Source organism: Arachis hypogaea, chromosome 11 (assembly GCF_003086295.3).
Source record: "Arachis hypogaea cultivar Tifrunner chromosome 11, arahy.Tifrunner.gnm2.J5K5, whole genome shotgun sequence".
Lineage (NCBI taxonomy): Eukaryota > Viridiplantae > Streptophyta > Magnoliopsida > Fabales > Fabaceae > Arachis > Arachis hypogaea.
Window position 1 is genome coordinate 943,022 of NC_092046.1, and position 22,533 is coordinate 965,554.

Genomic DNA, 22,533 nt, shown 5'->3' on the forward strand with positions numbered 1-22,533 from the left:
AAATAATTTGTATCATTAGTATCAACTTTTAATATTATTTTAATAATTTCCTGTGTTTTAGAATTTTGTGAATTAAAAATTAAACATAATGATATCTTATTTTCCATTTTTGCTTTCTCCTTTTATAATTTATATACTTTACCAAAATAAAAATATAAACCAAACAACTCTTCAATTTTTTTTGCAAAGAAATAAAAAAAATTTAATACCGTCTAACTGAAAAAAATCTATTTAATATAAAATTTCACTAATATATACTTTAAAGACATATAATAATTAATAAAATATTTTAAATATTATCTTTTAATAAATTCAATAAAATTAATTTTTTTTACAATCTTAACATATATCTTTAAAATGTCAATAAGTTATAGTTCAAATGGCATAGTCTTCCCATATTCATCTTCGATATATATATATATATATATATATATATATATATATATATATATATATATATTCTTTAATATATAATATTTGTGGATAACACCAATAATTAAAAAAAAAAAAAAGCAAGAGTAGTGGTAATTAGTAATTAGTAATTACTATTTACTAATAAATAAACAATTAAATATGTTGGTGGGGTTTTGGTAATTTCTCTTTCCTCAGTAACTCCAATTCTGAGGTGAAGTGGCGACTCCAACTCCATTTGTCTCATCATCATCACTCTTTCGTCACTCACCCTCTTTCCTCTTTACAACAACAACAAAAAAAAAAAAACCGCCTCATAACTCATTCTCGGGTCTTCCTTCCTTCGTTTCTTTCTTTCTCTTCTTCCCAAGAGAAACAAGAACTTTAATAAAATGCCTCCAATGTAGCTTCTTTCTTTCTCGTTCACTTAAAACATTTCATTTCTTTTCCCGTTTCAAACGATGGATTCTCTTCTCTCACTCCAAACCCCAAGCAACAACCCACACCCTCATTCACCACCGTTACAACCAACACAAACGCCGTTACTAGTTCCAAAACCAGAGCCTCTCGACGATTTCTTCTTTTCTAATAATTCCCAACAATACCCTCACTGGTTCCCTCACCAACAACAACCACAACCTAACAACAACGAGTTTGAGTTACACGCGCCACCATTCGCGTCTGCTTCTCCAGAAGAACAAGAAGACTCCGAGCTCTACAACCACTTCTTCCGAGTCTCTCAGCTCTTCCGTACAGCTTTCTCTGATACTCTCTTCCAAAACGATGCCGTTCCGGAACCCATGACGCCACAATCACACTCACAGTCGCAGCCGAATTTTCAGGATTCTCTTTCCTATGCTTCTGCTTCTAATTCCCAACCTGAGGCTGAGGCTGAAGCTGAGGCTGAGGCTGAGGCAACGCCCGAAGCGGATTCACGCGCCTTGGTTCCCGTTCCGCCATCTTCGTCGTTGACCGTCGCGGCTCCTTCGAAGCGCGTGAGCAAGAAGAAGGAGCTAGTGAGAGTCTCCGAACTCAGCCTTCACGAGCAGCTTCATTTCCGTGAGGTCGTGAGGCGAACGAGGATGATCTACGACTCGATCCGCGTTCTCTGCACCATCGAGGAAGAGAAGCGCGTCCAGGAGGAGAAAAGAGCTGCCGAGAAGAGAGCTGCCGCCGCCGAGGAGGAGAGGAGAGCTGCCGCTGCCGCCGCCACCGTCGCTGATGCTGTTACTATTGCCGCCGATGAACCGTTCGCTGCATCTGAATCCACCGTTGAATGTTCTTCCTCAGCTGAAACCACCGTCTCTGTTGCCGTGCCAGCTCCTGAATCCGCCGGGGAACAACAATCGGCGACTGACGATGGCGCCGGCTATAAGCAGACGGAAACAGTCAACAAGGGCGAAGCTGATGCCAAGATGGCGCGGCGGATGCGGCAAAGAGGGGATATTCGTGCGGCGCAGATGATGAGGATGAAGGATCTTTGGCTGAACCGCGATAAGCGAATCGTCGGAGCGATTCCCGGTGTGTGTGTTGGCGACGTGTTCCTCTTTCGGATGGAATTGTGTGTCCTTGGATTGCACGGTCAGATCCAGGCTGGCATTGATTACCTGGCAGCTTCCATGAGCCCCAACAATGAGCCAATTGCAACGAGTGTCATTGTCTCCGGTGGCTACGAGGATGATATGGACGAAGGAGATGTCATAATCTACACTGGACAAGGCGGGCAGGCCATGAATTCCGTGAGGCAAGCCACGCACCAGAAGTTGGAGAGTGGGAACCTCGCATTGGAGAGGAGTATGTATCATAATATTGAGGTTAGAGTGATTAGAGGGATGAAGTATGAGGGAGCCGCTGCGAAATCCGGTAAGATTTATGTCTATGATGGTTTATATAGGATATCCGAGTGCTGGTTTGATGTTGGAAAGTCCGGTTTTGGTGTTTATAAGTATAAGCTTGTTAGGGTTGAAGGGCAGCCTAAGATGGGTAGTGCTATTCTTAAAGAAGCTAGGAGTATTAGGAAAAGTGGAGTGGATTTTCAACCAATGTATTGTCTTTCTGTTGATATTTCCAATAAGAAGGAGAAGGTTGCGGTTCGGCTCTTTAATGACATTGATGATAGTAAGGAGCCGCTTTGTTTTGATTATCTTCCGACAACTGTTTTCCCTCCATTTGTGTTTCATCAGAGCGGGACAGCTACTGGGTGTGATTGTATCGACGGTTGTACGGATGGATGCTTTTGCAGTATGAAGAATGGAGGCGATTTTCCTTATAATCAGCAGGGGATCCTTGTGAGGGGGAAGCCTTTGATTTTTGAGTGTGGCCCTTTTTGCAGTTGTCCACCTCAATGTAGGAACCGTGTGTCACAGAATGGGGCGAAGAACAGGTTGGAGGTTTTTAGGTCGAAGCAGACAGGTTGGGGAGTAAGGTCCTTGGACCTTATTCAAGCTGGTGCTTTTATCTGTGAGTATGCAGGGGTTGTTTTGACTAGGGAGCAAGCACAGCTTTTGACGATGAATGGTGACTCGTTGATATATCCTAATCGGTTTTCTGAAAGGTGGGCAGAATGGGGTGATTTGTCTCAGGTAAACTCGGACTATGTGCGTCCATCTTATCCGTCAATTCCTCCTTTGGATTTTTCTCTGGATGTGTCAACAGTCCGAAACGTTGCTTGCTATATGAGCCATAGTTCAAGTCCAAATGTTATGGTTCAATTTGTTCTGTATGATCACAACAATTTGATGTTCCCTCACCTTATGCTGTTTGCAATGGAGAATATCCCTCCACTGAGAGAGCTCAGCCTTGATTATGGGGTAGCTGATGAGTGGACAGGCAAGCTCTCCATATGTAATGGGTGAATTCATAAGATTCAAGCCCTTCTTGTTTTGCTGAAGCCGAGTTTCAGGCATTGTTTCACTGAGGTAAAAGCCATCTTATATTGTTTAACTCGTCTGGTTTAACCATTATCTTTCACTAGATTATATCATCTGCATATCCATTCTCTGTGCAGTTTCCATTGCAAACTGTTGACTTAATACCATAATCCATATGATAGTGACTTATCGGAATATCATATTAGTATTGTGTTGTTTTCAAACACCTTGGATGTTGGAAACATATTACAGTGAGGGTGATGACTGACCTGACCTTGTTGTCTTTTGAGTATCTTATTGCAGTCTGCGTTGCGAAATGCAAACCCATTATGACTATGGTTGCTCACTGATATATTAACATATTATGCAGTTCATAATTACTTTCATCTGCTTTCCATGGGTGCTATTTTACTGAATATCCCCTTAAAATTTGTTTGACATAGCCAAATGTCCCTTACTGAGTACTGACTTTCCATTCAGTCCCTTTGCAAAATGGTTCGTGTAATTATACCCTCATTTTGTGTTTTGAATTCCCATATTCATGTTGAAGTGATTTTAGTATCTGGTGATTTTCTGATTTGGTAATCATTCTGTGCCTAGATTGTTTAATTATCTAACTTAGTTTGTTAGTAATTTGTGAAGAGCTTTATTATATTACCATTGTCCATTTAGTCTGTCTCTCTTCCCAACATAACCCTCTTTATCATAACAAGTTTCTTAATATACATGTGTAGCCAACAAGAATGTGTTTGGCTTATCAAATAATGAATAGGATTTTATAAACCAATATTAGGCCTTTACTTGACAATTGAAGCTCCTAGAAAATTCATTGCTTGACACAACCCACACTTGGATATTACCATTAACTATCAAACTAGGAATTTGATTCAAACCTAACTTGGCATTCTGTAAAATACAACAAACTATGCTTTTCCTGCCAGGAAAGGTTGGATACATTTGTGTTTGTATAGGACCTATTAATACTGAAAAAATGCTTGAATGGACCACTAACTATTATTCCTTTTTAATGCTAGTAGAAATTGCTTTGATAGAGACATTCTCCTTGGAAAGATGCCATTGTGAATCAATTCTCTTAAAATTTAAATTGATTAGTAGAAATGCATGCATGCCACTGCAGAAGAGTCTTCTTTTGGGCTTTGGTGGGCTTTGGTGTCCAAGCAGGCCCCAAGCCATACTTAATAGGTGGTTTCTCTTCTAGCGGCGCAACATATATGTGGTCGTTGTTGGCATCCTTCTCAAAGATACAAATGAATGAAATAGAAAAAAAAAAAAAAAGGGTAGAAGAATGGACTTATTCTACCCTGGCATGCCTTTGTTATAAATCTTGGCACCTTTATGAACTTTTCAAAAGTGTAAGTTAACACTTTGTAAAACAAAAAAATTCTTGTGCTTGTGTTACTTTTCAAAGTTAAACCGTGATTTTCAAAATTAAAAATTTCAATATAAATATATATATTAATGAATAACCAAATATATTCTTATTCTTTATTATATTTATGTCTATTATAATTATTTTAAACTTTAAAAGTGATTTCACCAAACACTATTGTTGTAACTTAGGCTTTTTAAAAACTACTTTTATTTTGTTTTAGCAAACATAACTCTTACGACTTTTGAAAAAACAAAAAAGATAGGCAACTTTCGAAAAGCACAAGCTTTACCAAATCTCCCTTAAGTGTCAATTTCACTTTTTTGGATTCATTAAAAAATTAATGTATTTAGACATTTTGAAAAAGGGACTATTAAAACACACAGTATTCTGCTTTCTAGGGTAACTATTTTGACCATGTCTACCAAGCTTTACACACAAGTGAATAAGTTCTACATCCTTCTCTTTCATTAGGTTCTATTATTGAGCTCTACACATGATAGGAACTCTGGATCCTGGATTGTTATTTTCATATATTTGGTAGGTCAATGTACTTAAAAATGAAAAAAAGGGGTTTAAGTGGGTTTAACCATTGGATAATCCAGCAACCCAACTTAACTCTGAAATGCATAATTTATAAAATTGTCAGGTAACTGGGTCGGTTTATTGTTTTTAACATTGTTCATAATATTGTATCTATTTGTCTCTGACCTTTGTGTTTAATTAACTAACCAAGTTTAGATTGCACATGTACTTTGCACTAGGCTTAGTAATAGATACTCACTGACTCATTCTTGTATTTGTTTGCAGACTTAGCTTGATTTTCAGAAGGGTTCACTGTACCCAGATTTGCGGAACCGTTGGAGTGCTTGCTTATGAACCCTTAGGGTACCGCAAATCGCGTAATAGCTATATTACATAATGGTTTTATCTAACTTCTGTTGGCCAATTCATGGCCTTTTCTGCGTGGTGAAGATCAGGAAATAGTGTTCCTCTGCTTAACTGGAACAAATCTGAAATTATACTCAGTTGTTGCTGCCATCATTTGTTCTTCGATACCTGGTTTTTGGCAAAATATTTGCAAATCTTGTCACCACCCAATTCTAGGAAGTAGTTCGGCTTTGCTAACCTGTTTTTGTCATTGTATATAATGTAAGTTCAAAGCTTGTACAGGGATGATACTAGTGGCTGGCAATGATGGATGAACAGAATGCAGCAAATCTAATTAGTTTTAGAAACAAAATGGGTTAGCAATCTGGTATCTATCATCATAGGCACTTGGGTACTTTTGACCCATAGAATATACTGTAGATATTTCACCTTGAATTTTCATTTTGTTTTTGTTGATTCTGAGTTCCATGTTTGTTTGATGCATTTAGATGACATCAGAACACACTATGCATGTTGAATACTGTTGTTTGCTTAAATTGCTTAAATTGCTTTAGACTTTAAATTGAGTATAGTGGCGTATTGCCAATGGTCCTTAGGAAAAGTATATGATAAAATGGATAGATTAGATTTATTATAATTTATAAGGCCTCAAGAATAGTTGCAAGCCCTTGACATGGTGTAGAAATATATTTTTACATATTGTAGTATAGCTGCTTCATTCTTGGTTCAAGCATATTTGGTGACCCATTGCCGTTAAATTTTTATTTGTAGGTGGGAAAGTGGTTTCACGCAAACAATAATGTGGCTTGGAAGATTCTTTTAACACCAAATTTGGGTCATTATTGCTTAGGGTCAAAGTAGATTGCTCCTGTCACCTGCTTTTATGACAAAAATTTGTTTTTTCTTTTCTTTTCAAGTTCTTCCCCTTATTTTTTAATCTATTTATTTACTTATTTACTTATATGAATAATGCTACACATTCAAGTGTTTTTGTTAATCAAATCCAATTAAATTGGTTTAACATCAACAAAAATCAGTTATGAGTAGCATTACTCCAAATTCTGTTGTTTAACTTGATTAGACTTGATTTATAAAAAGTTTGGATATATAGCATTATTCTACTTATGTGTAGAGGAAGTTACCTTATCCTTTTCCCCCTTATAATGATACAAGAAGAATTCTACACGTACAAGTCATTTATATTTATATGCGCACGTTCTTCTTCGTGCCGTTACTTATATTTATATGCGTACGTTCTTTTTCGTGTCATTCTTCTTCTTCTTTTTCGTTATTTTCTTCTTCTTTTTCGTTATCTTTTGTTGTTGTCGTCATCAACACTACCACCTCTTCTTCCTCCTTTTTTTTTTTCATTAGAATTTCTTCTTCTCCTTCGTTTTTTTCCTCTTCCATCATCAGTTATTTCGTTGTTGAAGATAATGAATAATTCAATATCAGATTGTCAATTGACCCTTGTTTTGAATCCAATCAAGTGGTTGATGTGTGGTTCGATTTTAGTTAATATTTTCATTAGTAATTTATGATTCTGTAGGTGAATAATATTTCATCGTTAATGGTTTGAATTGAATGTAATGTAAAAGTTATGCATTAAAGAAAATATTTTTCTATATTTTCATCGTTAATATTTTTCGGTGTATGTGTGCTGATAAGTTGTGCATAATTCAAAACTCTTTTTCTCCCTCCTTTTCATCTTCTGCTACTGCTTCTTTTTCGTCATCATCATTTTTTTCTTATTCATCTTTTTTTCTGTTTTATCTTCTCAAATTTCTTTTTGTTTTACTATTTTAACAAGAATAAAAAAATCAAACAAAGAAGAAGAAGAAACACATAATGCTGCAAAATTATTTAGAAAATGATGAACTTACATTCATTCAACTAAGAGAAAGAAATAAGAAAAAAAAGAAGAAAAAAAAAATGCACCATTAGAGGAAACTTTTTTTGTATTTGCAATCAATTTAAGTGTAACACGAAGATATTCGATTGTATTGTTTAAGAATTTTCGGTATATGTGTACTGATAAGTTCTGCATAATTCAAAACTCTTCTTCTTCCTCCTCATCTACTGCTTCTTCTTTTTCATCTTCTTATAATTTTTTTTTTGGGAGGAAAAAATTAAAAAAGAAGAAAAAAATACATAATGTTGCAAAATCAATAAAAAGAGAAGTAGGAAAAAAAATACAGTAATAACAACAGTAATAAAAAAATGACAATGAAGATGAAACACGTGAAGAAAAAGAAGGATAACCGCAAAGAAGAAGGAGAAGAATAAAAAAGGAAGAACGTGGGATACAAAGAGGAACAACGTGACACCGGCGCGTTACGCAAGTGACTTGTATGACTTGTATGCCAAAAAGACTTGTATAGCACTACTCATGATACCAAGCACTAAACTCTGAATATTAATTTTATGAAAACAGCTCCTGAATTGAATTAAAATATTGAATTTTTTTTTAGTTTGGTTTCTTTGATGTCATTAACTTCGATGAATGTAAATTCTGCTAACTTAGATTTATAGTTCGTACTTAACTAGCAAAACTACCTTGAGAGCAATTTATTGCATGTCACCAAATGTTACCAAAATGTTACAACTCACGAGACAAGATGACAGAATAAATTTTGTTGTAAACATTATCCTTATCACTCATTCCCTTTCTCAATAAAGTAAAGTGCCCTTCTAGGCTTTTACCTAACCACCCAGTTAACTTTGACAAAAGCTACAACAAAGATTAGGTATGAATTCGTTCATTTCTATCAAGGCCAGATTAATCAATATGAAACGTATTTCAATTCTTTAACCACTAATTAAGTGTATTAGTCGAATATTTTATGAGAGGATTTAACTACAATGACTTTATTGGAATAATAACTTTCACATGCGTTTACTGTTTATTTTAACATTTCCTTTAATCAAAATTTCTGCACTAAAGCATATTTAAAAAAAATCATCATTAGTTTACTTAATTAGAGTGTTAATGGCCTCTACACCTTTTAAATTAAGAGGTTACATGTTATATTTTCGAGCAGATTATAAGTTTAACAATATCATGATTTTAAAAGCTTACATAATCTCATTGTAATTTCCATTTTCTAAGCTCAAGCTGCTTCAAGAAAAGGCAAAGTTTCATTCATAATCCTCAAAACCGAGAACTTTAGTAATATCACAATCCGATTTCAGTCCAGCAGATTTCAAGCTCAAAGAAAATTTAACCGTTAAAGCATATCTAATCAAGTTGCAATAACAATAAAAATAGAAAAAAAGAATAAAAAAATCTCAATCTGTTGTTAAGAGGTAACAATATGCATAATAGATATATAAACAAATTAGATTAGCTCCATGGTTTCCCTCAAATGTTCTCTCAAACAATATAAGTCTGTCTTACAACAACCAATAAGCTTTGTCGAACTAGGTAGGGTCGACTATATGGATCAAACAATGTCCAATCATAATCATATTTGTGTTTATACCATTTATATATAAAACTCTCTATAAAAGAAAATGAAGATCCATCTTAAACCCAGCGTTTTCAAACAAGATCAGTATAACCTCCCTAAAACTCAATTTAAAAAGTAAAACTCCAAATTAGTTCCCAAACTTTTTTTAGATTATGTTAGAATAAATGTTAAACATATAAGCTCCTATTAACATTTTAGGTTGCTAACAAAGATATCACCAAAATCCAAATAGATTCTATTTAGTTATCAAGTTAATTCACCCTTCCTACTTCAATTGATTTGATCATTTTATTTTCTTAACAAGTAATCGAAAGAGTATCAAGAAGGTACCTGTCTGGCAATAATACATTCCGTGTAGAATGCTCAACAATGGCAGCATTTCAGAAACTTGGCGAAAAACCGACTCTATGAATTGAACACAGGATTCAAGGACATTCCTTTCTGTCTGCTTTTTTCTGCAATGTTTTTTGCGTCTTCGAAGCAGTCTTGCTGAACCAGTTTTTTAATAATTAAATTACATACATAAGAATCAGGAGGACAACCATTTGCCTCCATCGAGTAAAACATCTTCTTCGCTTCCTCTAATCTCCCGGACTCCAACAGTGTTTCTATAAAAGCACTGTATGTGTAACTATTGGGATTTAAGCCAGATCTTGACATCGAAACAAACAGCTTTTCGGCTTTCTTAGTGTCATTCATCCTACAAAAAATTTGAATCAAAGCATTATAGGAGTATGTGTCAGGGCTTATTCCTTCCTCTTGCATTCTTCTTAGAAGTTTTGTTGATCTCGAAACATCCCCAATGGCACATAAAGACCGGATCAAGATATTGTAAACAATGGCATTTGGATTGATGCCCCACTCAATCATCTCATTAAAGCATTCAAAAGCCTCCCCAGTCCTGTTTATTCGACAAAGTCCGTCAATTATAGAACTAAAAGTAATGATATCGGGTTTGAGTCCAGTTTTCAAGAGCATCTCCAGCAGCTCTTGTGCCTTGGCTATAGCTCCATCCTTGCAATGGCCATTAATAAGGGTATTGAATGTCACAAGGTTTGGGGTGAATCCCTTAAGCTGCATGTCTCTAAAAATTGCTGATGCACGATCCATCATTTTGGCTCGACAGTAGCAATCAATAATCATGTTATACGCATAAACACTCGAAATAAGACCATCCACAGTCATTTGATCAAAGATTCTATCCCCTTCCATGCTCTGTCCGTCCTTGTATAAGGCTTCAAGAAGTGAAAGATAAGAATCAACCCCGGGCTTCAAACCTAGTTTTCTGAAACTTTCAAACATCTCACAAGTATCTTTAAGATTTGCTCCTTTTACCAAACAAACCATTATGACATTGACAATGGAACTTCCGGGGACATAGCCTCTTGCTAGCACTTTCCTCAAAAACACAATTACGTTGTTCGCCGTCGACTTATTTGTCAGGCAATACAAAATGGTATCACAACCTAACTTAAAATGGGTAGGCTCCCTTTCAAGAAAATCAGATAATAATTCAAGTGCCTTACTTGTATCCTCTATACATCGAAAAATCCCATGAACTAATGTCCTAACCGTGGCCTCATTCGCACTAACTCGACTCTCCTTCATCGTATGAAGAACTCGGAAGGCTTCATCAACCCTCCTTGCATTACAAAACCCATCAACTAGTATTGTATAGGTGAAAACATTAGGGAAATGCCCCCTATCCTTCATTTGCCTAATCAATCGAAGCGCCTCATCCACCACCCCCTTCTGGCATACACCATGAATGAGGATATTGTAAGTGATCCGATCCGGCGTGCAATTATCCGTCGACATCTGCTGGAACCTCAAATAAGCCTGATCAATCGAATTCGACTTCACCAATGCATCAATTAGTGCATTATACAATCTAGTACTAGGGCTAATCCCCAAGAATGAAATTTGCCCAAAAACATCACCACAATATTTGGCCAAACCAAGCCTACCCCAACTCCGAAACAAGACACACAACAATTCCTCGGACACCCGAAAACCGGAATCAGAAACATCCTTAATCAAATCAGCAGACAAAACAACAGGGCCATTCCTATAAAGGGTGTTCCCTAATACCCTATGAAGTGTTTGATTATTTGCCAAAGAGGGGTTTGCAGCAGAAACCCACGTGTAGAACCTTATGGAGTGTAAAGGGTTATCTTGATTCTGAAAAATGCTTACAACAAAACGAGGGTTGAGTAAAGATACCTTGTTTTTGGAGAATTCGTGTTTGAGCAACAAAGCCCAATCGGCTCTGGAAAGTACGCGAGCGATGTAAGAGTGATCAATGGGTGGAGAATTTGAGGGTTGACTCGCAGAAGATGATGAAGAAGAAGAAGATAGTGTGTGCTTGGGAGGTGATGGTGAAGAAGAGAAGCTTCTCAGTCTCACTCTCATATTTCTTCCCTCAACGAATCAACCAACTTCTCTCTGCAGAGTGGCGCCTTTAACGAATATGTTATATTTATACCAAAATCAGTTACTAATATAAAATATAGGTTATTCAAATAGTATTTTAATTTTTTTTTAATCACAAAATTGGAGAATTGGTTTAAAATCACACCTATATCTAACTCAAATTATATATTAAAAAAAATGTTGATTCTATAGAATATTTATATTTTCTATTTACCTTTATATATTCAAATAATATATTTTTTGTCTCCTCATTTAAATAAGAAAATTTATTTTTTTTCAATCTAAATGTACCGAAATGCGTGCCAAATTCTAATTATTTAAAGAAAAATCTAGTTCCATACATTATTGGCCTGAATTATAGGCGTTCTACGTTAAAAACATTTCAATAGATAATTTACAAAATATGTTATCCACACAAAAACTTAAGTATTAATCAACTATTGTGTATAAAAATACATATTTAATATTTCATAAAACATTTTTATTATACTACTATAAACAAATTTAACTATCAATCTATCACAAATTTGATTATTTTATTATGACGTATTTTATTATTTTAGTAACTAATTATTTAATTAAAAAATTATGTAAATCAATATGTATAAATATACATAAATAAATAGTGATTAATTTAGTGCCTAATTTTTAGTGTATATAAAATATTTTTTATAGTAACACATCAAAACGTTTAACTGACTGAAAATCATAAACCAAAATTGAATTGACTCAAATATGTGAGATATTTAAAAAAATAAAACATTGTTCAATCATTTACTAAGCAGAGAGACTAACAAGTACAAATATATAATAAGTTCATGATGTCCCGGAGAAAAGGAACTTTACATTTTAGGGAAGGTATAAATTATAATGTATAGTCATTTTCATATATTAAGTGACACGGATTAGAAGTATAACCATGACAAATACACAAGTCATTACAAACAGGAGCAGCCAAGTGAAGCAAGAAGTCTTGGAACTCTCTGAGAATATTGCTGTTGCTCGCACATTGGCGCGGCCGGTGCTTGCCAAGCTATGCTCGATGGCTTTCTCAGTCGAGTCGAGTATCTGCAACCCAAACCACAAACAATAATACATCAACTATATGCAATGGCAGCATTCTGTTAACTAGATTGGTGAGAAAATGATCAATTTAATTAACGGTTATAAAACTCGGACTAAACTGAATATGTGAAAATTAGACCTTTTCAGTATTTTGCAGAGATTGATTCATCATAAGGCTACTCTCTTTGAGTTGCTTTGCCAGCACAACCATCTCATCAGTCAAATCCTCTTGCAACTTTCTGCAAAGAATAAAAGGAAGATTAATTTAAAAAAATAATAGGAATATACAACAATATAACATAGACTTTGAGTGAAAAGGTGTAAAGGTTATGGACTCCCCAAACCGCAATACCAAAATCCAACATAACATAAATTTTAAATTACAACCCAATTAAGCAATACCTGTGCTTTTCAATGTGTGCATGAGCCGCGGCATCCAATTTTACAGGTGAGTGACCAGTCTCGGCAGGCTCATGTGGTCTATCTTCAGAACTTGGGGCAGGTCTGTTTGATGAATAAAGATAAGTAACAATAAAACAACCTACAAACATATATGGCTGCAAGAAGGCACTGTGGGGCTTACACAGATCTTCTTCTTAATCCAGAAGAAGGAGAAAGAGGAATTTGCTTTTTGGCCTCTATTTCAGAGCGGTTTTCTTTATCAGTGGTCCTTTCAAAGTTGTTATCAGATTCTTGTACATCAGGCTGAGTAAAAGAGTAGCAACGTCAAGTGGTTAATATGACAATCTGCCTATTCCACCAAGTTAAAATAGGATATACAGAAGAATGGTAAACAAATCAAAAGGAGCTCATTTTGCTGCCACATGATTCATTCCAACCAAGTGATGAAATTCAAGCAATGAAGTGTTTATATACACTTTTCACATACTATGTATTTTGATTTTCACCATTGTTCAAAAAAGCCCTTGGTGTTTATTTAGTTGAGTAGGTAGTAATTATAGAGCATAGTTAAATTATTCAGAAATTTAGAAATTAGAACCAAAGTGAAAATGAGAATTCCTTTCTTTATCAAAAATTCAAATGCGTAAATTCCATCTTCATATAGTTTGAATTTCCATCTTTTGTTGGAACACAAAAAGGAATTTAATAGGTAGCGTCCAAGATTTTTTCATTCCAATATCTCCCTGAAGTAAAATAAGAGATTAGAAATACACACCTCAGAGTTAACCAGTTTGGATGCAATGGCCTCAATCTTCACTGAATATTCATTTATTGTAGCCTTTGAAATCCTGCATGACCAGAGTCAGACACAAACACTAATCCACAAATATTCAGTAAAAGGAACACATAAATGTATCAGGAATATAGTAGCTTTTATTAATAATAAATTACCAGTTTTACTTTTAAACATAAATAATGTTCAATGTGAGTCATTTAGATTACTATTGTATAAGGCGTCTTATTATGTTAGGCACAATATTGGGCCACACTCATTCTTGATCATGAATATTAGTAAAGAAAGAAGTATTGAATACTAAATATATTATATCTAGTCTCCTTCCATCTAATCCTTAGAATTTCAGCAAGTTCTGGTATTCCTATATTTAAACCCAAGTGAAGGACATGAAAGGGGTAAAAATGATGTTCTGACTTATGAATAGACAATGAAGTTACTTTGTCTCACTTATGTCTAAGACTCTAAGTATAAGAAATTGCAAAGCAAATGTAGTGCATTACCTCGGTAAGCCTTCTGGTGTCTTCTCTTCAGCCAATTGTTCCAATTGTTCCCGCAAGGTAGCTACATACTGCAAAGTCAACAAATGATCATTTTACATTTTACCACTTTCCAGAGTCAGCAAGAAACTAAAAGTATATTTCAAGAAAACTAAAGACAATTACAACTTATAAGCTTACTGAGATAAACACAACCTCAATATTAGTAAAATTAAAGAGTGGAGCCTTATTTCCTTCAAACTTACATGAACGAGTTTTGCCTGGTTTTGTTGCTGAGGTGCAGCTGCAAGCAACCTCCTCAGGTTAACTTCCGTTTTACTGATTCCCATGAAAATCCTGTAGCATTTTAGTACACAAACAAAATTACCTTCACCAAAAAATTCTAGAATTTCAATCCTCCACGTTCTTCAAGTAAAATAGCTCAGATCTTAGACTAGGGTTGTACATATAGCTTTCTTGGTCATTCATGCAAGATCTAATCGTCTAAATTTGTTCCTATCACTCACACTCGCATATAATTTCAACATAAAGCTTTGCACAAAATACATATAAATCACTGCATTGAAATAATTTCAACATGACTATCTCAGGATGTTCTTACACTTATCTATTACTCTTATTGGAATTTCTACAAGCCTTCTAATGACATAATAAAAAATCTCCTTTACACAAGACAGAACAACACCCACATAAATTGAGGGTTTCTACAAAATCTAGTTTGCAAAAAAGGTTTCAAAACACAAATTTGAAGGAAAACCCACTTCCAAAATGATGAGATTTTACAGTTTGACAATTCATGGGCTGTAGTTTATCTCAAAGATATACTAGCTAGATTCTTGATTTAACTCTTAAAATCTTCTAGTATTATGATTTTAAACGAATCAACGGATTTTACAAAATTTAGCTGGATAAGGCGATTTTCCTATTTAAAATCTTGCTACGTTTTCATGTTTTCATGTTTAGTATACTTTTCCTATTTTCTCTACCTTGCTCAAAGATGCATTCAGAACAAATATCAGACTCAGAGACAATAACGCAAACACCTTATGTGCAGTAAATAAATAGTTTCAAAATCACAACAAATGAAACAGAATACTAATGAAAAATCAATTCAATTCTCAACAAACCGTGAGAGGAAGTCGATGTTGCGTCTTTAGGGTTTCAAATTGTTAAAGACAGCAGCAGCGGATTCATCAGTGTTGGGTGAATGAATGCGATTCCAGTGATGGTGGCTTAGATCTGGAATGGAACGTCTCCTGCGGGGAACTTCAACAAAAGAAACATTAACAAAAACAACTAAAATGCACATAGTGACAAACACATAATGTTTTACTATCAAAAAGAAACATTAACAAACAAGTTTTCAACTAATCATGACTCAACTCTCAACTTGGAGTGGGCAAGCCAGCATGGTGCAGCCACCAACCCAACCAAGCATAGCCAACCATGTTCTATCACCTTAGTGCCCCCACTCGGATCACAAGTTAGCGCTACCCAACTCGGTGATTAAACAATCCTGTCATGTCAGAATTCCTATAAACATTGGGTTCTGTGCTGCCACATAATGTTCTACTATCAAAAGAAACATTAACAAACAAGTTTTCAACTAATCATGACTCAACTCTCAACTTGGAGTAGGCAAGCCAGCATGGTGCAGCCACCAACCCAACCAAGCATTGCCAACCATGTTCCATCACCTTAGTGCCCCCATTCGGGTTACAAGTTAGTGTTACCCAACTCGGCGATTAAACAATCCTGTCAGAATTCCTATAAATATTGGGTTCTGTGTTGCCACATAATGTTCTACTATCAAAAGAAATATTAACAAACAAGTTTTCAACTAATCATGACTCAACTCTCAACTTGGAGTGGGCAAGCCAGCATGGTGCAGCCACCAACCCAACCAAGCATAGCCAACCATGTTCCATCACCTTAGTGCCCCCACTCGGGTTACAAGTTAGCGCTACCCAACTCGGCGATTGAACAATCCTATCAGAATTCCTATAAACATTGGGTTCTGTGCTGCATTAGTCCATGTGGGACTTCAAAGGTTACTAATAAATAATAATTGCTTGTTTTGGTCCTCCCTAACTAATTTGTTTATGCGAAATTGCGAATCTGTACGAAATCAAGCGCTAGATTAGGGCCTATGGATATGCAGCTGAGACTAATCGGAGAGGAAGAAAATGAAAATGCTTTGAATTATGGCAGTGAGAAAGGCTCTTCTTCTTTTTTGAACATAGGAAGGTGAAAGCAATCAAGCAGGCCTTATATGCTATTTGCCTCCTTCCTTTGAAAGGAGCTTCTCGCCATCGGGACAATAGTTTAGTAAATGGAAAGTTTATCTATTATGCAACATGGAGATTATAGTGCAGAAAACTACATTTCCTTATGTTTAAGAACCTCTTGCCTGGGTCCAGGGTTTGAGATGAGAGTGGACCTTTCTTTGCATTGATTGAATAGGGCGATGGTTGACTATGGAAATAGGAGGGATGACATAGACTACGTACAGGGTAGTAATCTTGGATATATATATAGTTTATTTTTGTATGAGTGATGGAATACCATTTCATGTGATAAAAAACCTTAGAATATGTTTAGATTAGACTGCGATGCTGTCCTAAAAATTATATCCAAGATTTATGATCGGGAGAGTTGAATCATGATTAGTTGAAATTACATTAGATTGTGATAAAGAACCTTAGAATACGTAGCATGTGCAGTAGCAATTACAACACACACTGAATGAATCCATATAATATTGAAGAAACTTGGCATTATCAAAGACAATGCAGCATCACGAAGCATATTGAGTTAATCAGAACGTTGGGAGCAAAAATAATTCCAAGTCACAGTGCTTACCGGCGGCGAAGAGGAAGGGGAGTGACCGCGACACCGGCGAACAGAGAGAGAGAGTGCTCGAACAGAGGAGACGACGACGGCCACAGAGCTTCCACACGACGGCGAGGGAGCTACCTACGACGGCAACACAACTTCCTAGGACGGCGATGGAGGCTCTACAGGCGACGCCTGCGGGGCTGCGGGGCTAGGGTTCTTTGTTCTTTCAATTTTCAATTTCCCCTTTTGTTTTCAGTTTCAGAGAGGAGAGGACAGAGGAGTGGGGCTGGAGCTGGGGGGATGCGTTGGGGATTAAGTTTTTTTTGTTTTTTTTTTTTCAAAAGGTGTAAACGGCGCCGTTTGGAGGAGAACATCAAACCGGAAATCTTTTTTAAGATCTGGCCGGTTCTGACGGTTCATCGGTTAACTTTCGGTTCAATCGATTCTTTGACCGATTTTTTGTCAGACGATTTATGAGCCTAATCAAATCGGTTTAGTAATCTATTTTCGGTTAATTTAGTTGAACCAGTCAATCTAGTTTAGTTTTCAGAACTATGATTAATAGAATGGAATTCAAGTTTGAAGAGTGTGAGAATTGATTTAAAAATCAAACCCTTTTTGGTTTGATTTACAAATGAAGGAACAATAAAAATTAGAATTTTCAAATGAATTTAAATAATTTATTTTTAGGAGAGTAGATCCTCTCAATTATTTTTTCAACTGAGGGAGTAAAACGTGATTTAAGACCTTTTAAAAATTTTTCTTTTATATTTTTTTTGTCTGACTTATAAAATTAATAATGAGAGATCGTACTTTATGCTCTCAAGTGAGAAAAAAATGTGAGAAGATCTAATTCCCATTTTTAATTGTTCCGAAACAAGAAAAAAATTCAACTCTTGAGTGAATTATAATTCCTAGCCTTCCAAATAAACTCTTAATTTGTTCCCAGCCAGTTTCAATTTAATTCTTAAAATTTCAATTGCTTTTCTTTAGTCCCCAAATTTTACAAACATATATCAGTCCTTAAAACAACTTTTGATAACAAACGTTAATGGAACGCTGACGTAAACAGTCAAATATCATGTTGAACTCTATAAAATATCATTTTAGTTCGCATTCAAATAGTCCCAAAACAACATAAAAAATTATGTTTATTAAAATATTTCCTCCCAAAACAAATAATAGGAGACTGTTTTTGGGTATTTAAATACCAAAATTAAGACTGCATAATTTTATAAGTTTTAGTGTGATATCCAACCGTTTATATTTGTACTCCATTAATATTTATATGTTAAAGATTATCTTATATATAAATGTGAATTTGTAAAATTTTAAAATTAAATAAAAATAATTAAAATTTTAAGAATTAAAATTTGTATGTAAATTTAAAAATCAAATTAAATATTAGCTCAAATTATACTTATTTAGGGGAGTAAAAAATTAACTAATGGAAGTTCAATAAATAAAAGAAAAAAAAAACTTATGCAATATAAATTTAATTTATTCGAAGAAATGGTACATATATAACATTTTCCAATAAGATACCAGTAAATACTAAACATTACATATTAATTATAACAAACAAGACAAATTAAACATCCAACCATGTAATACAAATACTCTCAGGCTTAGCAATAATACCCTCTCTAGTTGATATAGTGTCATATATATATGACATTATACGCCACTTATTATTGATCTCTATAGTCTTTTAAATACTGCATATATAATCATATATAATATTAATAATTACTCTCTCAGGATGATAATTACTTTTAAGGAAGAGTGTATCCTGCAAATAAAAAGGAGAATATGTTAGTTAATTATTTTAATTATTTTCCAAAGCAATATGAGTATTCAGAAAATATATAATTATTAGCATCTATCCCATATATTATTTCATGCCAGTGTCAGACAGTTAATAAGTATATTACTTTTTTTTTAATTTTTAAATCAACTTGTAAAATTTGCACACATATAATTAGGGTGAGCACGGATAGTGGGTACCTGATTACCTGTTCGAATTTGAACCAAACCAATTGGTTCGAGTATCGGTTTTGGGGGTGCGGAACTCGAACTAACCCGCGAACTAGATCATATAATAATTAAATAAAAAAATAAAAAAATATATATGGCTTTTTCCATTAGACAATGATTATTCATTATTAATATGTTTGAATTTAAATGAGTTTAGTTTTTAATGTATTTGGTGTTTAACATGTTTGGATTATCTTTATTGATGTTACATGTTTATTGTACTTGTTGAATTTTTAAGATAAAAATTTGTTTTTTTTTTATGAATTTCAAAGTCATCGGGTACCCAATTATCCGAACCGAACCAATCCATTCTTAATCGGTTTGGTTTGGTTCAGGTATATGTACAAAAAAATGCAAATCCAAACCAAATCGAACCAATTATATTTTAATCATTTTAGTTCTAATTTTTCCATAAATCCGAACCAAATCGACCCATCTACCCCTACATATAATGTTTGTGTAGAATAATGAAAATCCAACACATTCAACAAATCAAAATTTCTGCTACTACAGTAATTTACAAGTGGAACAAATCAATACTTTATGTAAAAAGCTATATCATAATATTAATATCAATCATATATTTAATCATTAATCTGCTGAAATATGTAATTAAATAATAGGTAATAGTATCTTGCTTTCATGCATGCTTTCTTATTAATTAAGCATTAATAGGTAACAGAGTTTTTGTTTCATACAACATCCTATATAACAACTAAAAATGTATGACTATTATTTAAACTACCAAATAAGATGTTTAAGATTTATTTCATAATTATGATCCAGCATACAAATTGTTAGGAATATTCATACACTATTTTTTCTTAAAATTTTGTAAATTTATTGGAATTCCTTTTTATATTATCAAATTAACATTAATCTCACCTCAGTCTTTTTTATAAGAGTTTATAACTTTATATTATCTATACAATAATAATGTTCAGTATTATATTTTATGAAATATAATTACAAAAAAGGTAACAAATATGTTATTATAAAAAACAGCAATACTATATAGCCGGTAAATATTATCATTTTTTGTTAGTTCTTAATTAGCAATAATTTACACCTATATTTATAGGAATTTTAATTTACACAAAAAAGCATATAATTTGCATCTATATTTATCAGAACTTACACATAAATCAATACAGCTTGCACTCACATTTTTCAGAATTTGCACATATGAATTAATAAAATTGATTTGTTATAGACAATTTAATATGGGTAAAATATATTTTTTGTCCTTAGAGTTTGACAAAAATTTTAAAAATATCCCTAAATTTTATTTTGTTTTAATTTTGTCCCAAAAGTTTTCGATTTGCATCAAATATACCCCTGACGGCTAATTTTTTAAAAAATTTAAAATTGATTCAACAACAATTTCATAAGAACAACCCCTCAACACAAGTAAATCAAGCACAATTTTCATATATTTTTTAGCCCCCGAGGGTATATTTAATGCAAATCGAAAACTTTTGGGACAAAATTAAAACAAAATAAAACTTATAGATATTTTTAAAACTTTTGCCAAACTTCGAAGACAAAAGATATATTTTACCCATTTAGTATTTATACTAATCAAATGATGATGATAAAAAATATTAAAAATTACTGACTCCGAAAAGTTTCTCATATCAAAATTTCTAAAAAAGTCAATATATTTTCAAAAATAAAATTAAAAAAATTCATTGAATTTCATTAATAAATTTCATCAAATTAAAAAAAAAAAAAAAACTTACTTCCACATTTCTTTCCAACAGGCCTGTTCCTAATGTTGCACCTCTTAGGGACAGTAATGGCAGTGGCAGGGTTGATCTTAGCCTGTTTGGCCAATGGTGACAAGAGCACAGCACAAAGACATCTTGGAGAGGTTCTAAGCAAAGCAGAAACCCTAGCACAACATGCTGGTGGCACTTTTGCCCTTACATCTTTTGTTGCACCCAAACAAGGACTTAAGCTTGCAGCTGCTGACCCTATTGGTGTCCTTCCACACTCTCCAGCACTCTCTACATTCTTATAATTATTTGATGTTAATAACAACACCATCAATGTCACAATTGTAGCTCTACTAATCATTGATGACTCCATAATTTCAATATATAGTATATAGCTTAGTTTGATATTAGTACATTGAATTGAGGCTTAGGAGAAGCATGTATATATAGTGTAGTTAAAGGGTTTAAATGGGGCCTAATTTTGCACTAGTGGGGTGGTTGTGATTTTTGAATATATGATATTCAACATATATAATCATAAAGTCCATTGCTATCTTAGCTAGAATGTTCACACAATGAGCAATTCAGCATATCTTAGCTTATAGAGTGTGATATATAGATTGCATCAAATAAAGACAAGGTATTGAATTTTGTTTCATAAGAAAAAAGTTGCTTTAAACCACCCCTCCTCATGTCTAGCACAAAAAATTTGATAGCGATGATAAAAGAAAAAATAAAAAAATAATGTGTTACTCAGGGACGGAGTTAGAGTAATTTTTAGGAGGGGCCAACATAAAAGTATAATTTTAGAAGAAAAAAAAATTAAAATTAAAGGAGGCTAATATAAAAATTAATGATTTTTATACATTAAAATTTTTAATTTGGGAGGCCATTGCCTCCCTTATCCAACACTTGCCTCCGTCCCTAATGTTGATGTTACTGTTCAGTATCTCTATATTATTTTTATCAGAAAAGATATAAAATATATTAATTTAGTGTTTTAAGACATAATATCTTTATTTATATTTTACTTGTCAAACACGATTTTATATTTCTGTATTTATATTTCAGTGTCTTCTGTTTATAAACGAACACAGCCTAATAGACACAACAAAAAATTTTCCTTTTTTTCTTCAGATATCCTCCCTAACTTTCTAAATCCCTTCAAGGTTTTACCACTTATACTAATATCAATTACCTAAGATGTCTCATTCTATTAGGAAGATTTAGAACTTAGAGAGGTGTAGATGTAATGAAAATACTAGGGTGAGCACGGTCGGATTGGTTCGGGTTTAAGGTGAAATTAGAATCGAACCAATTGAATTATAATTGGTTTAGTTTGGTTTGGATTTATATTTTTGTGTGTATATATCCGAACCAAAGCAAACCGATTAAAAATGAATTGGTTTGGTTCGAGTAATTGGGTATCCGATAAAACAGAAATTTATAAAAAAAAAAACGAAATTTTTATCTTAAAAATTATGTAAGTACAATAAACATGTAAAATCAATAGAAAAAAATTCAAGCATGTTAAACACTAAATATATTAAAAACTAAACATATTAAACATAAAATACATTAAACACTAAACACATTAAAAGTTAAATATAAAAGTGCAATAGAATGAAACTCAAAATCATTAAAAGGCATATATATTTTAATTTTTTTATTTAATTAATACATGGTCGGGTCTACGGGTTGGTTCGAATTTTACA

The 22,533-nt window shown here is 33.7% G+C and overlaps 4 protein-coding genes across 9 annotated transcripts; 1 reads left to right on the top strand and 3 right to left on the bottom strand.

Annotated features, from left to right (window-relative positions):
- The first annotated feature begins 631 nt into the window (after nt 1-631).
- LOC112719713 (histone-lysine N-methyltransferase family member SUVH9) lies at nt 632-6,693 on the top strand. Of its 3 annotated transcripts, none has more exons than XM_025770379.3 (3): nt 680-3,329; nt 5,482-5,917; nt 6,334-6,693. In XM_025770379.3, exon 1 carries the CDS (start codon nt 873-875, stop codon nt 3,264-3,266), a length of 2,394 nt encoding a protein of 797 aa, XP_025626164.1. In that variant the 5' UTR covers nt 680-872; the 3' UTR covers nt 3,267-3,329; nt 5,482-5,917; nt 6,334-6,693. The 3 variants fall into 3 exon arrangements, with proteins under 3 accessions (XP_025626163.1, XP_025626164.1, XP_025626165.1); XM_025770380.3 differs by having other exon boundaries at nt 5,482-5,559; XM_025770378.3 differs by lacking the exon at nt 6,334-6,693 and having other exon boundaries at nt 632-3,329; nt 5,482-6,098.
- Nucleotides 6,694-8,861: 2,168 nt separating this feature from the next.
- On the bottom strand, nt 8,862-11,505 carry LOC112719715 (uncharacterized). Its single transcript, XM_025770382.2, has one exon. The coding sequence runs from the start codon at nt 11,442-11,444 to the stop codon at nt 9,438-9,440; it is 2,007 nt and encodes a 668-aa protein (XP_025626167.1). The 5' UTR covers nt 11,445-11,505; the 3' UTR covers nt 8,862-9,437.
- Nucleotides 11,506-12,210: 705 nt separating this feature from the next.
- On the bottom strand, nt 12,211-17,377 carry LOC112719716 (uncharacterized). 4 transcript variants are annotated; one of them, XM_025770386.3, is made up of 11 exons: nt 17,088-17,350; nt 15,848-15,980; nt 15,609-15,741; nt 15,353-15,481; nt 14,471-14,561; nt 14,229-14,296; nt 13,708-13,780; nt 13,114-13,235; nt 12,933-13,034; nt 12,670-12,769; nt 12,211-12,533 (listed from the first exon to the last, which is right to left on the bottom strand). In XM_025770386.3, exons 5-11 carry the CDS (start codon nt 14,552-14,554, stop codon nt 12,357-12,359), a joined length of 726 nt encoding a protein of 241 aa, XP_025626171.1. In that variant the 5' UTR covers nt 14,555-14,561; nt 15,353-15,481; nt 15,609-15,741; nt 15,848-15,980; nt 17,088-17,350; the 3' UTR covers nt 12,211-12,356. The 4 variants fall into 4 exon arrangements, with proteins under 4 accessions (XP_025626171.1, XP_025626170.1, XP_025626169.1 ...); XM_025770385.3 differs by lacking the exon at nt 15,848-15,980 and having other exon boundaries at nt 17,088-17,377; XM_025770384.3 differs by lacking the exons at nt 15,609-15,741; nt 15,848-15,980 and having other exon boundaries at nt 17,088-17,377.
- Nucleotides 17,378-18,543: 1,166 nt separating this feature from the next.
- Nucleotides 18,544-21,246, bottom strand: LOC112719717 (non-specific lipid transfer protein GPI-anchored 15). The gene is made up of 2 exons (XM_025770387.2): nt 20,843-21,246; nt 18,544-18,855 (listed from the first exon to the last, which is right to left on the bottom strand). The coding sequence occupies exons 1-2, from the start codon at nt 21,189-21,191 to the stop codon at nt 18,839-18,841; spliced, it is 366 nt and encodes a 121-aa protein (XP_025626172.1). The 5' UTR covers nt 21,192-21,246; the 3' UTR covers nt 18,544-18,838.
- Nucleotides 21,247-22,533: the final 1,287 nt, after the last annotated feature.

Coding starts and splice junctions, on each gene's coding strand:
- LOC112719713 (XM_025770378.3), top strand. CDS start 873: ATGGATTCTCTTCTCTCACTCCAAACCCCAAGCAACAACCCACACCCT.
- LOC112719715 (XM_025770382.2), bottom strand. CDS start 11,444: ATGAGAGTGAGACTGAGAAGCTTCTCTTCTTCACCATCACCTCCCAAG.
- LOC112719716 (XM_025770384.3), bottom strand. CDS start 14,554: ATGGGAATCAGTAAAACGGAAGTTAACCTGAGGAGGTTGCTTGCAGCT. Junction 13,236..13,707: donor CCAAACTGGTTAACTCTGAG/GTGTGTATTTCT, acceptor TCTTTTACTCAG/CCTGATGTACAAGAATCTGA. Junction 12,534..12,669: donor CTCTGCAAAATACTGAAAAG/GTCTAATTTTCA, acceptor TTTGGGTTGCAG/ATACTCGACTCGACTGAGAA.
- LOC112719717 (XM_025770387.2), bottom strand. CDS start 21,191: ATGGAGTCATCAATGATTAGTAGAGCTACAATTGTGACATTGATGGTG.